This window comes from Moschus berezovskii, chromosome 3 (assembly GCF_049115385.1).
Source record: "Moschus berezovskii isolate FMDL1 chromosome 3, NW_MosBer_1.0, whole genome shotgun sequence".
Lineage (NCBI taxonomy): Eukaryota > Metazoa > Chordata > Mammalia > Artiodactyla > Moschidae > Moschus > Moschus berezovskii.
Window position 1 is genome coordinate 76,361,379 of NC_142462.1, and position 14,530 is coordinate 76,375,908.

The 14,530-nt window shown below is 39.4% G+C and overlaps 1 protein-coding gene across 4 annotated transcripts in view; it reads right to left on the reverse strand.

The window, feature by feature from the left end:
• Positions 1-358: 358 nt before the first annotated feature.
• Positions 359-14,530, reverse strand: part of CREB5 (cAMP responsive element binding protein 5) — a 456,686-nt gene continuing 442,514 nt past the window's right edge. For all 4 annotated transcript variants that reach the window (XM_055420962.2, XM_055420959.2, XM_055420958.2 and 1 more), the window contains 2 exons: positions 7,757-7,865; positions 359-6,863 (listed from right to left, as the gene is read on the reverse strand). In XM_055420962.2, the coding sequence (XP_055276937.1) occupies positions 6,700-6,863; positions 7,757-7,865 (273 nt within the window). In that variant the 3' untranslated portion in view covers positions 359-6,699. The remainder of the gene's footprint in view (positions 6,864-7,756; positions 7,866-14,530) is intronic.

Consider the following 14,530-nt stretch of genomic DNA (forward strand, 5'->3'; position numbering starts at 1 on the left):
TTGAGTGCCAGCATGTGATTCTTGGTTTCTAGGCATAACTGAAACACAAATTTACACCTGGCTGCATTTCTTGAGTGTTAAAATCTGCTGATCCCGGAGTGAAGTTTAGTTGTGTGGTTAGGATTAGGGTACCCACTGTAAATGTGTTAGACTAGTGGCCTTGGTTGGGAAGTTGGATGGGAGAAGCAGTAGAGCAGTGAAGATTTGGGAAGGAGAAAATCTTACCTGCTTCTCTCTCCAGATGATGGTCACCCTGGAGCCTAAGCCTTGGTTTCCAAGGTATGGATAAGATCTTATAAGGATACATGTCATGTCTTTATCTCCCAATGCAAATTTCATCATACAAAGGGTACATAAATTATTTGCATTTAAGTGCTTTATTATATTGGAATTGCAGTGATATTATTAACATTTGTACAAATGCACAAAATCTTGTCTCTTCTTGCTAGAAAGAGATGTAAAAATCTGACCTAGTTGAACAGTCTTAATGAACTCATTGTCCATTGGTAACAATAAATGTCTTCACGATGCAACAAAAAGCTTAACATAAAATTAAACATTAAATGCTGCTGCAAGTATTTACATGTATGTACCCCCAATTTTTTCTCCTTCCAATAAGGAAGGTGGTTGCATTACAAATAGACAAACAAACACAAATGTTTTGCTGTTTACAATTCCAAACAACCCCACCCGCCCCAAGTAACAGCACCATTTTTTGAGGACTTCCTTAGTTAACACTTAGGACAATGCTAACTTTATTTTCTTCTTTTAATTCTATTTTTGGACAATATTTATATTCCAATTGTCCTAGAACACTGTGTTCGAACTGATCCATTTTTTTTCCCCCTGGGGCTTTTCGAAAGATCCCAAATCCCATGTCCTCTCTAGGGAGAACATTTCAAGCTTATCTTTTCTCCAAGACAAACCTCAAAGGCAGAACTCCTCTCTCTATGAGGCAGGTGTGGATTTAGCAGAACGAAGAAGGAAAAAGGGTGAGTAGGTCTTCTATTCTACTGGCTGGCTGGTGGGGAAGGGTCCTTTCTCTGAAACCCCCTCCACTTCAGCATGGTTGATACCTTTCATCATGTCCTATAGCATCTATAGACTTGGTATTCTAAAGGAGCAAACTAGATTCTAATGAGCTTATTGTGCATAAGATTTTAATGATGTATTTAAAGCTAATTTATTCAGGCTCTCCACATTCTCAGTCCTGAGGCTAAAATGATTCTGTTAAAAAAAATCCTAGAAAGTTCTATAAAATGAAACTCAATTTAAGAAAATCTTCAATGGCTTCGGAAGAGCTTTCCAAATCCTGGCTTCTAATGAGCTAGATATTGTAAGTTGGTCTAAATAGAACAGCTGATAATTATTGATCCCCCTGTGATGATAAACTTGGAAAGGTATCAGAGCGCCACTTAAGAGTATTAATCTTTTAACAAATGCTGGCGATTTGGCCTTACCCCCACCCTCTTCAACTTGTGGTTAAATAGCTTTTCTTTAAAAATAGACAATTTATAAGAAAAAAAATATATAAATGCTCTTTAAGCAATTTGGCTATAAGCATTACATCACTGAAAAACTCCACAAGAAATAGTAAAATATTTTGAATGGACATACACTTCTTCAATTTCACAACGTGATGAGTAAGGGTTTTTTTGTTTGTTTCTTTGTTTTGGTATTGGATTTTACCTGTAAGTTTATTGCTTCAGTGTCTTCTTGTCCTTTCTTAGATTATAATTGTAAAAAAGAGGTGCTGTCCCTAATTATGGTACAAGGCAACACTGTATTTTTGAAACCAAGAATGAAATAGTTAGGGCCACAGTTTTTTCAGCAGCCCAGAGAGACAATGGTGAGGACCACAGTCCAACATGCACAGTGACGCACAAAAGAATAAGTCTCCTGGCTCCTTCAGGACACTTTGGTTTGGAGGATGAGATAGAAAATTCTTAAGTATAGCATAGTTGCTGCTTCACGTCTGTTACATAACATTTGAAAAAATCATGCTATGAATAAAGGGATAAAGAGTATAAACTGGCTCTTTTCCTTGGCATTCTTGTAGCAGGCTTCATCTAGGCGGATGTGAGTAACACGTCTTGGCTATGCTACTGGTGAATGCACACAAATGTACCTGGGGCACATATTCCATAAAGTATTTTAAATGATGCAGTTCAGAACCTTAGAGGAAGCTTGGGGGAGGTGGGGGGCTGGGAAGGAAAGCGTGAAGGCAAGTTTGAGGACAGGGAGGAGGTTTGAAAGAGAACAAGAGAAACTGATAGGGATTACAAACGCTAAAGTGCAATTTTAAAATATAAATTATTTTAAAAGCAGAAGAGAGATTCTAAGTCGCTACTGTTCGCATAGGCACATTTTTATTCCAATTGAAACATGTCGTTTCCTTTCCCTTCTCAGATACACTGCATAATGGAACTTGAATGGCTTAAAGCTACTGCACACGGTTTGCGAAGGGACAAGAAAAGCACCAACAAAGCTAAATAGTGCAAGGCATTCTAGGAAGTTGGAGTGCAGTGGGAGAAGCAGAGATGAAGCTGTTTTTACACTTTAACAAGAGAGCTGTTCCAGTTATAGTTACAGATTCCCTTTAGCTGAACTCTGCTTCCTAAAGGAAAGAGTTTACAAGTGAAAAAAAAAAAAAAAAAAGAAATAGATGATTTAAAACTGTTACGAACATAGATTAAAAAACAACTCACAGAACAATAAAAATCCTTGAAATTTCTATGCACAGAGATCTAAACAGACATTTCCACCAGATGATGGAGAATAGCCATTTGAAACCCTGAAAAAGGAAGATACACATATCTAGTTAATTATGAACTAATCCTTTAAAAACAAGTAGATCCTACAGAAGAATATTGTTCAAATGGAATGTTTAAAAATAACATTTATTAATAAATATCTTATAAAATTCTAAATTAATAGATTCCTGTTCAAATTTTGCTTTGGTCCTTGAATTCCACTGTATACACACATACATACATATATATTTTCTTAGATGGTTTTTATTAACCAGAAAGAAGCACATTCTATCCTAACTGGATGGCTAGGTTTATAGCAGTTATAGATGCTTAAAACCCCCCAGCCGATGGCTGGTCTTTTCTCACAGCTGGTTGATTTCAATGACAAACCCAACTGACACACGATGATTTACTGAACTAACAGAGCACAACTACCTGAACATTCACCATGGATGCCCCTCTGTTCAGAACATGTGCTGCATTTGATTTCATGAACCCAACAGGCTCCAAACAGCAAACTGCTCCGAGTAAGCAACCCTTGTGATAAGGACGCAGGCAGTGACAGCATACAAATTGCTCATCCCCACAGGCCGTGTAAAGACTCCGACTGGTGAACACTGATGTGGAGACAGGAGAGAGCTGAGGGGAAGGGAAAAGGGAAAACATTCGATCTCACACCAGGTGTTAAAATGAGTGCACATTCATCCACAGGGAGGATTTCCACTCTACTGTCCCCATATATGTTGAAAAATGTCCTCAGGAGTTACAGTTGAGATGGGAATAGCTCAGAGTAGGTGACAACCAACCTGGCAGAAACACTACCAGGTGTCCCTATCTTGGAAGCTAGTTCCCATCACAGGAGGCAGGGGAGGTGCTGTGGAAGTTTCCAGGCCAAGTTGGTAGTGACTTCAAAGGCAGATCCTGCTGATAACAACCCACCTGGGAACGAGGAGAGGCAGCGCATCGCTGCCAGCCCTCCCCCCTTAGCATGGGTGCTCTGAAGGTCACTGCAACCCATCTATGACAATATGAGTGGGTGACCCAGTACCTGGGTGGGAAGGGAGAACAGGGCAGAATGTTTCCTCAGATTGGCAAAAAGTGTGGGGCAACAAGGAAAGATGTTCAGGCAGACCAATGATTCTATGATGGTCTGGTGATAGCCGGCCTTCAAGTGAAATATTTCATATTGATAAGCTGAGTGCTAGATTTGACCAGTGAGCCTTTCTGCTCAGGATTTCAAGAAGCGCTGACGGCTCGCTGGCATCTTCCATTTAATCTATTTCCACACCGCTAATGAACATACCTAAAGGCCCTGACTATAACAAGAAGACAGTGTATTCTAATTATACGTTGAGGCCCGTTTGCTAACGTGTGTGTGGTTGGTTTGCCTACTTAGCATAAAAAACAGACATAATTGAGCTATACATAATGCACATCAGTCAAACTGTCAAGTTGCTGAATTAAGAAAACTCAGGCAAGTTCTTAACTGCAGAGGCTTTCGGTTTCACAACTAAATATTTCAGTTAAGAGGTGGAACAGAAGTAAAGTTTAAACCATAATTTTAGTGACAGCCCACTCCTTGGACATTCTGATATCACCAGTGGATTTTTAAAAAATCCATTTCATTAAGTGCTATGCATGCAGGAAAGAAAGAAAATATTTTTTCACTTAAAGCAAAACAAAAATAAAATAAAAATTAAAAAACCCAAACAGATATTTCAATGAGCTCTTTCTCCTTTTTAGGGGGACACCTAAATGGTCCTAGGAAGGAGTTTAGAAAAAAATTATTTTTGATTTCAAAATAGAGATAAGGATATTAACTGCTTTTTGAGCTAAATCTTAAACTTCTTATGAAGCCAGTTTGGTTAAACCATTCATCTATTCCTGCTGGGATTCAAAACAAAATAAAACAACCATGAATTCAGTATTTAAAATACTTAAGAATGATATGTCTGTCTAAAATACAATAGAAAATCCTTTTCTCGTTTGCATTTTTTTCTTTTTTTCTCTTTTCTCTCTTTTTTTTTGCTTTTGTTTTTGTTTTGATTTTTTTAGATCATATATCCAAGTTATGAGTTTTCCTGGAAACTCAGAACCTTCTTTTTGAAAGCACTGCATACATGAAAAGATTGTTGATAAATATTGATTTAAAAAGCAAGTTATTAGATAAAACTAAAACTAGTTATAAAAACCATGCTTCATGACCCTTATATTTTCTTTTCTTCTCCAAAATAGATTATTATACTATAGTGAGAGAAAAAAATCACATCCTTCCCTATTCTGAACTCTTAAAAAAGCTACACCTTTTTTAAAATACTGTTCTTTTAAATCCCATAATCTTCCCCTCTCTCCGTCTGTCTGCCTCTGTCTCCCTCTCGCTCTCTTTCACACACACACACACACACACACTCATGTTTGGAGGTCAAGCATTCACACAGAGATGAAACACCAGCACCTGCCTAGACCACTAGAGAAAAACATTAGCCCCTGTTACTTGTGAGTTGCGATATGAAAACCTTCGCCAAGGAAAATGGCTTGTTTCAAGGAGGCACAACTGTCTGCTTTTTATAATGGGAAAGTCCAGAAAAGTTGCTGAAAATATAAACCAGGATTATGCAGAAGAGTGGAGTAGCCATATCCACGGGATTCTTTCAACAGCCAAAGAGTGCTTTAACTGTGGTGGAAGGGCTGAGAGCAGCTCTAGGGAAACATGAGGTTTTCTTTCTCTCTTTGTTCCTCCAGGAGTTTGTCTACTTTCACCCACCAGAACAGCAAAGACGGTTCCATAGGCTTAAGAAAAAAACAATAATAAATCTTAGGCTATTAGCAGCTGATGACTGAACAATGTAATCCGTGTAGTGAATACAGCCCTTCTGCATTATTATATAGTACATGGATTTTCAACATTATAGACAGGCCGTATAAAACCAGTTGTAATTCGAGGGTGTGATGTTATAGCCTTGCATCGTAATTTGGATTTTCACAATTGAGGCTTATAAAGCTCCCTTCCCTAGCGTCTCCACAGCTGGCATTCAACAGTGCTTCACCTATGGCTAAGCCACCTTTTATTTGTTCTGATTATTAAAAACATTAAATCAGGCACATTAAACATCTCCTGGTTACTCTTGTGTAAAAAGCAAGAGTTGAATGAACTCCAGCTGTGGGTCACATGCAAGGGAAGACATGGCTAGGTCCACATTAGCTTTTTTTTTTCCTTTAAACATTATTTTCTTCTTTACATGCAATGCTAAAGGGAAAAAATAAAACAGAAGAAAGTAACAATAAAAAGTCAACAGGAAGCCCAGGTAAAAGTGGAAATGGAAAGGAAAATTGGGCAGTCAAGGAAGTGGACCAAGAGGAGAAGGAGGAGTGGCGAGATCCTTGCTGATTTTATTGGAGCTTCTATTAATACTTTCAATTAATACTTTCTTAATAGTAAGAGAAACAGTTGTGGAAAAGGCTCTATGTTTACCTGGCATTCTGGTGACATCATAGCGCAAACTCAACATGAGTTATGATGTCATCAGACTCCACCCCCCAGTTGCCTTGCAATCTGTTTACTGGACATCTATGTATGCCTCATTTTGGCTAAAAGCTGCGGTTTAACGAGATTCAACATTTCAGGCAAAGGGTTTGACTGATAAGAATGAAACCATGACTATGTACAGAAAGAGTTCAGTTTATAAACAAGTAACTGGTACCAGAAAATTGGAGAAAAGCACCAAAGCATTTCCCAAGCTGATAGATTATTAATTGCATAACTCCCTTTTTCCTTATATAACTAAGTATAAAAGACAACATTTCCATAATAACTATAAAAATGAAAGCCAGTCTCTGAAGGGCTGAGGAGTCTTCCAGGTCTGAGTTAATTCTAAAAATGCCCTTAAAAGAAAGGACGCAGGATATGCAACAGCTCTTCTTGAAGGCAAGGTGTGACCCACAGATTTTAGAGGATGGGGTTCAGGTCTGTTCTGTGAGTGGTGAGCTGGCTGAGAGTGGAGCTTCCTACCACCTCGCTGACTGCCGAGGAAGTGGTGATGGTGTTATGCTGGATGACCTGCTGCTGCGAGCATGTGGGGGCGGGACTTGCAGGAGGGCTACTCTCTGGACCTAGGAGAAAGCACACACACACACACCAATATAGCTCTTTCCTGGGGTGGACACGGAGACTATTCAAAAATGTTGCTAGGTGTTTGCTAGAAATAGAATGTGTTTCATGCATTTTTTCTGGGAGGTTAATTTCAAAACTTTGAACTGTCGGTCACAAAGCTATGCCTTCCCAGTTTATAGCTACCAACAAAGTCATGCCTTCTAGGTCAGCAACATGACTGGATGTATTTGAGTCACAGCCTGTGAAGTCCCTATCTTGTCTTTTCAAAGAGCCATACATATATCAAATGTGGAAAAAGACTCACATGTGGTGGGAGAATCTGTGCTGCTCAATCTAAAAAATTATTTGAAAAGAAAATGACCTTCAGTCATAAATCCCCGCTCCTCCCACTGTTCCCTACGAATTAGCATTGAACCTATTGATGTTCCAGGTGCCAATATTGGGATCTAGAAAAAGGGATCCACTTTACCTATTGGTAAACTGAGACAAGCTCACTTGCTTTTCATCCCAGTGAATAACACGCAGCGTATCCTCGGGCACTGGATATGATTCCTCTGAAGCCTGTTTCCCAGCCCATAAAAAACTGCTAGCCCACTGGTAATTGGGCTCCTACTGGCTGCAAAATTGGAATTTGGTGGGATTTTTACAACATGAAATGCCAGGGAACGTCTAGCCATAAATGATCAAGAGATGGTGGGTGTGGTGATGAACGGGGGTCAGAAAAGAAGGATTCCCCCTGGTGCAGTAGTCTGGCAGCTGCTCAAGAATTTTAGCACCTTATCCGCCTAGGTGTGCAGTCTGGGCTTTACTTTTGTTCTTTCAATAAATCCAACGTGAAATTAGTGGCAAAAACCTGGACACTTAAAAAAAAGCAAAAAAGTCAATGACTTACTGAGATAGCCTTGTGATTCTTTCTGCATGGCTGTTATGGGGCAGTCTTTATGCGTTAACAACAGCTGCTTCAGTTGTGCCACCTCGTTCTTCAACATGGACACTTCGTTCTGGAAAAAGACAGATCAGCATCATGTTAAGAAGACTAGAGAAGACAAACCAAGGGCCCCATGCACTTTCAACACTGAACTGGTGCACTTCTGTTACATCTGAATGACATTAATACCATACAACAGGATTCACCTGAAAATGTGTAGCTTGCCTTCAATTTGTCCCTCAGGCTTACCAGGGGCTTTCTGAAGAGACTAGGTTTTCAATCAAGAGCTGAATTCTATGCAAAGTTACTTGGGTGGGAACTCTCCATTCTACACTGACTGCGTGACTCTAGGCAGGTAACATAACCCAACTAAGTTCCAACAACCTTGGATGGGGATGAAAACAGTAGAAAGTTCTTTGAGTTGTGGGGATTAACTGAGGTAATAGAAGCAAATACGCAGAGCAGTGTCCAGCATACACTATGCATTCAGTAAATTTAGCCCTCATAACAATCATCTTCACACCACCTTACAGGCTAACACTGATCACGAGTAGAAGGTGAAGGTGAGACATTGGGAAGAACTGTGTGGCAGGATGAATCACTTCAAACCTAAATGCCCTCAGAATAAGCTGATTCCCTCAAAGATGTTCTTAATAGGCTACAATTCAACAGAGCACATCCCTATGCCTGATGCCACTTAGGAGAAGGCATGGAAGGATATGGCGCAAATGCTGGTCCTCTACTAGTGGTCCAGGCAGGCAAAGGACAGCAGAGTTTAGGACCGTGATGGAATCAGTTTGATTGGTTCATTAATTAGTCTGGCTAATTTCAGTCTATAAACTCCTTTCCCCCTCAATATCAGGGTATTGTGGATTGTGTGTGCATCTTAAAAATTGACTTAGGTAAGTGTCTCACTTCTCCACTTTATGTAGTAATTTTAAAAGGCAGGTTCAAGGTTCATAGTTTGTGGAATAATGTACGTGGCACCATTGTCTTCAGGCACAGTTGTCTACTACTATGTGGATTTTTCCATAGATACAGTGTGACATGATTAGCAGTTGCCTGAATCTGAGCATGCAGAACCACGGGTACAGAGGGCTGACTATGGGGCTTGAGCATAAATGGATTGTGGTATCTGAGGCTAGCCAATACCCTGCTGATACCCAGGGACGACTGTATAAATGTAGAATAGACTGTTCCAAGGTGCTTCCACTTGATAAAAGTAAACTGCAAATGTAGCACTAGCTCATATAAGCCGTTTTACAGTTGTGATAAATGATACCCTCTCTTTGACCAGTTTTCTTTGTGGCTGCCAGGCATTATATGCCACATGAAAGAGACTTTAAAAAAGCATGCACACAGAAAAAGGTGTTTTAACATTGCTGTCATTAAGTTGTATCTACACTTTCAATATGAACTTGGCTTTTCAGGCATGTATTTATCACCTAGGAAAGTAAGTTTGGAATTCTAGAAGTTAATTAAAAATTTTTTTGGAAACTTGTTTCAAAGAATACTTCCTATTTCCAAATTCATTTGCAAAATACATTATAAGCAATCAAATGTTGAGTAGCATAAATAAATAATAAAAATTTCATCTACAAAGGCTTTTCTCTTTCTCCTCTGAACTAAACAAAATACAAATGTCTATCAGATGAAAGGGTAGAGGGAGGAATCAACTAGGAGACTGGGATAAACACTACTATATAGAAAATAACTAATAAGGACCTACATTATAGCACAGGGACCTCTACTCAATATTCTGTAAAAACCTACATGGGAAGAGAATCTAAAAAAGAATGGATATATGTACATGTATGATAGAGTCACTGCTGTACACCTGGCACTAGCACAACATTGTAAAGTAACTATAATAAAAATTTTTAAAGAATGCCTATCTGATAAATTAGTATTAATGATGAATACATCACTTAATTTTCACAGGAAAATTGCTCTTCAATTTGAGAACATTCAGGAAGGTGAGCTGCGCTTCCACCTCCAAATAAGTGTGATTGATAATGGGCCCTGTCAAAGCTGAAAGTGACCCTTGTCACTTTGGGGGTCAATAGGACAACTTTATTTATAGGACAATTTATTTCAGCTTTAAACACGATATTTTTTCCTCTGATTTTATGCTCGTTTAAATTCAGACAGTCTTCCTTGCTTTTCCCAGGTGTCCTTCTGCTTAAAATAGCCTGTGTAAAAGAAAGGTACTTTTAGACCATCAAGTAGAAGGCAACCCCTGGTTAAAAACAAAACAGACAAAAACTGAACAACAAATGAGAAAAAGAAAAGTAAGATGTATGAATGTGTATATGCTGCTGCTGCTGCTGCTAAGTCGCTTCAGCCATGTCCAACTCTGTGCGACCCCCATAGACGGCAGCCCACCAGGTTCCCCCGTCCCTTGGATTCTCCAGGCAAGAACACTGGAGTGGGTTGCCATTTCCTTCTCCAATGCATGAAAGTGAAAAGTGCAAGTGAAGTCGCTCAGTCGTGTCTGACTCTCAGAGACCCCATGGACTGCAGCCCACCAGGCTCCTCCACCCATGGGATTTTCCAGGCAAGAGTACTGTAGTGGGGTGCCATTGCCTTCTCCGTGAACGTGTATATACTTGGCCTCAAAATGAAATGTGATGATTTTAGTGGCATTTTTGTCTATGGATAGCAAAACACTTGATTAATAAACCAATATGTTGTAAATATAGAAACTGAAGCCCTGGGGGTAGTTGAGAGTCTGTAAAAATATAGGAACCTGGAGATAACTAACCATTATTTAAAACCACAGTGATGACTGACAATCATTTAAAGATATATGTGAATACGGACATATTTCTTAATGTAATATATAATCATTTAGCTTTGTTATAATTGGAAAATGAATGTCAATTAACATTCTCCATAGACAGAACTATCAGGCTCTGTCTCATTTATATCATGCACACATAAGTATGAGGCTGATAAGGACTAAATAAAAGTCTAGTGGCCATAAAAACAACAGAAATTCATGGGGGAACTTCCAGCAGAAAAAGGAACTCTCAAATGAGGGTTGAGAATAACAAGGCTTGGATTCCCCAGTTGCTACACCAACCTAGTGTAAAACAAGGTGGTTGGACTAGTTTTCGAATTACTTTCTGTAAGATAGTTTTTTATTCTTATTTCCTAGACCTGGGATTGAACCTGTGCCCCCTGCAGTGGAAGCATGGAGTCTTAACCACTAGGGAAGTCCCAGTTTTTTATTCTATGTTTCTGTGTCGTTTTCTATTGAGAATGCTAATTACCTAATAATCTAATGAAGGTCTCCATCTTGATTTTTAATTCACTAATTAACTGCTTTTGGTATTCTCAAATGGGCTTAGATGTCAAGTCTTATGTTTCCTAAGGGAGCCAGTTCTAGCATCCCCTTTACTTCCACATCTTATCAGGGCAGATTCCAAAGGAATATTTATGGTTTCACTTTTGTGGAAAATTTCAAGTCCATATCTCACATGTACATTGTGAGAGTCTATTAGAGCCTTCCTCAGATTCCATAAGGGAGCCTCTGAGTGAAGAAAGGTTGAGAATCACTGCCCTAGTGGAAGCAGAGTTCACTGCGCACAAGCATCATCAATCCATATTGATAGGTACTGACAGATACAATTCTATACTGATAGACCAAATGATGTAGGGAAGACACAAACACTAGACTACATTTTAAACACAAAAATTCTTTTCAAGGTAACATTACTAGAAATCACCTTGAATACATTTTGGAAGAGAACAATCAGACAGCAAATGTTTCAAAGTGTATGAAAGAAATCAAAAGTGGCCTGCAGTTCTGGTAGGGAAATTAAGAAAAACACACACACAGGGCTTCTGCAGGCATTTTCTTATTCTGAATTACCTTGCTTTATGAACTGAGGCAAATCATCAATTTTTTTTACTCCCCTGTGTAGGTTATAACTATAGGTATTCGTACATAAGCACTTTGCAAGAGCAAAGTATTAATAATAAGTATTGAGGGGCTTCCCAGGTGGCTCAAAGGTGAAGAATCTGCCTGCAATGCGGGAGACCTGGGTTTGATCCCTGGATTGGGAAGATCCCCTGGAGAAAGGAATGACTACCCACTTTAGTATTCTTGCCTGGAGAATTCGATGGATAGAGGATCCTGGCGGGCTATAGTCCATGGGGTTGCAAAGAGTCAGACATGACTGAGAGACTCACACTTTCTAACTATTGATTCTCCTGCTGAAATCAGCCTTTAATTTTTTTGTCTTTTTTCTAAACCAGTTTGGGTTTGCTACTTAAAAGGTAGCAAGTCCTTATTTAATAGGGACTGTGAGAGTGTAGATATGGTTAGATTAATCTGTTCTTAAATCCATAAAGTTGCCTTGGGATGAAGTAGCACCCCTATAGAGACATTCAACACTATAATAACATACTTGAAACAAGGACTCCAAGAAGTCCCTAATAACTACATTTTCAGCTTTTGGCTTTGGGGGATGTCATTTTGTTAATATGATAAACTCAGAATGCTTTTTGATGCAAGCAGTAGTCCATGCCAAAAACATAATTATCAAAATGATCCCTACAACATAGCCCCCCATCCCATTGTGTTTTTTTTCCTTATAGATTAACTGAGGCCAGGTTTTGTTCATTCAAAAACAAAGGACTTTAGATTTGTACAGAAACAGTTCCCATCTGGCTTTTTCTCGTGCCAAGTCCCAAACCTGGGCTTGTATGTTGAAAATTTCAACAGGGACTTAGGCCATGTGTCTTTGCGCTGAAAAAGAAAAGCAATTATTTCCATGGGCGACCAGATGATTTCCATATCATCTACTGAACACAGGCAATCTACTGAGTACCACATTAGCAGTTGGGGAAGTTAAAACTGATCTCAGCCACTCTCTCAGTGAAAAGACTGTGGATTCTTTCATAGTTTAAGAACTGTCTAGAATGAAAGGTCACAGAGCAGTGGGTTAGGTCAAGAGAAGCCTTGCTTGGGTCTTCATCCTACTACTTGCTTGTTGTGTGACTTTCGGGAAGACTCCTCATGTCTTCTGAGCCTCAGTTTCTTCCTAAATAAAGTGTAAAATTGGTGGTTTTTTAATATTCCCTTCAATTTCTATACTTGTATTGACCTCTTGGGCAGAGATTTGTTGTGAGATGAGGAAATGAAGTTTGGGAGCTGATTTTGTTTGCTCAGCTCTGATTTTTCCAATCTGAAGCTCTGCAGCCTAACCAGAAGGTTCTACGCTGGAAAACAACTCAAAGGTGGCAGCTGGCCATCCAGACCTTGGATATTCCTTTTGGCGAGAGTTTGTTTGTTTAGCACCTTCCATTTCTGTTTACTTAAAATTTGACTCACTGGATCAGCCTCAAGAGAGACACCTTTCTCTTTTGACAAAGGTCCAGTGAGAGGGAGAGGGGTCATTCAAAGGTAGCAGAATCTGCATCTCCTCTCCAGCATCACATGGCCTGATGTAGAGCTCTCAGCATCCCCGAAGACATGGAACCCTTGTGGTTTCTGTCCCTCTGAAGCAAAGCAGTGGCTGGAAAACACCAACAACTCAAGCCTTTTCAGAGACTGTCCTTCCTCAGGCACTGCTTTAACAACCAAAAATATTGGTGCCTGTTGAATGAGACTTTTTTTCTGGTTTTCAGAGATTAGATTTCTAGTATCTTTTATCCTTAGCCATTTTGGCTCTTAGAATGTGATAATAGATTCCGTTCTCATAAAGGATATGTTTACCTTATATGTTAATATCTTATAGGTTAAGTAAACGCTAAAACGTATATGCCTTTGTCAAGGCGTGAACCCATCTGACCTCAAAGTAAACCAGCATCGTTCCTCTCCCTGGCCCATGTCTTCAGGCTCTAGGGTGACAGTCAGTACCCTGGAGTCATTCTGCAAGGACTCATTTTAGTTAAAATTGATATAAAATTTCTCAGCATCTGATTACATGTCAGCTGGCTACTTAGGGCTCCTCCATCTAGTTCAGTGGGTCTCAATCGGGGGTAATTTTAACCCCCCACAGAGGATATTTGACAATGTCTAGAGGCTTTTTGGTTGTCAAAATTTAGGGGTGGGGTGGGGGGTGCTCTTGGTATCTAGTGGGCAGAGGTCAATATGTACAATGCGCAGGAGATAACAAAGAATAATTGATAATTATTATTCTCGGTAATAGCGCCAAGACTGAGAAAACCTGCACCCGTTCAGGGTCCTTTGCAGACCTCAGAACTGGTAGCAAATTCCAGGGATGCTCACATTTCAGTCATTAGAAAACCACTGCTGTGATATTTGCTAGGTCACATTCACCAGAACTTTTATTTACTTAACATGTTAACTCATTTTTTTTTAATGATTTAGCCTGGCCCTGACCAAAAATAATCTGTGAAATTGAAGTTTTGATGTTCTGATTACATTTTTCAATACACATAAAAATTAAAAGATGATTATTAACGTTAAAAGTGCCTACCCACATTCCACCTCAAAGCTTCTCACATAATGACTATGCCTGCCAGATTCTAGAATTACAGACTTTCAAGTCAGAGTGGCTTCAGAGATGTCTGTGTTCAGCCAAACTCTGTGGCTTGATTCGCTTAAATCACATCTTTGCCAAGTAGTCAGGCAGCTAGTTCTTGGACACTCCAGTGATGGGGAGCTCATTCATTTATTCAACAAACAAATATTGAGTACAGACACTCAGGAACTCTTCAGGTTAGACCTAACACTAGAAAAAGGGGGTAGGTGGTCGGGGAAGA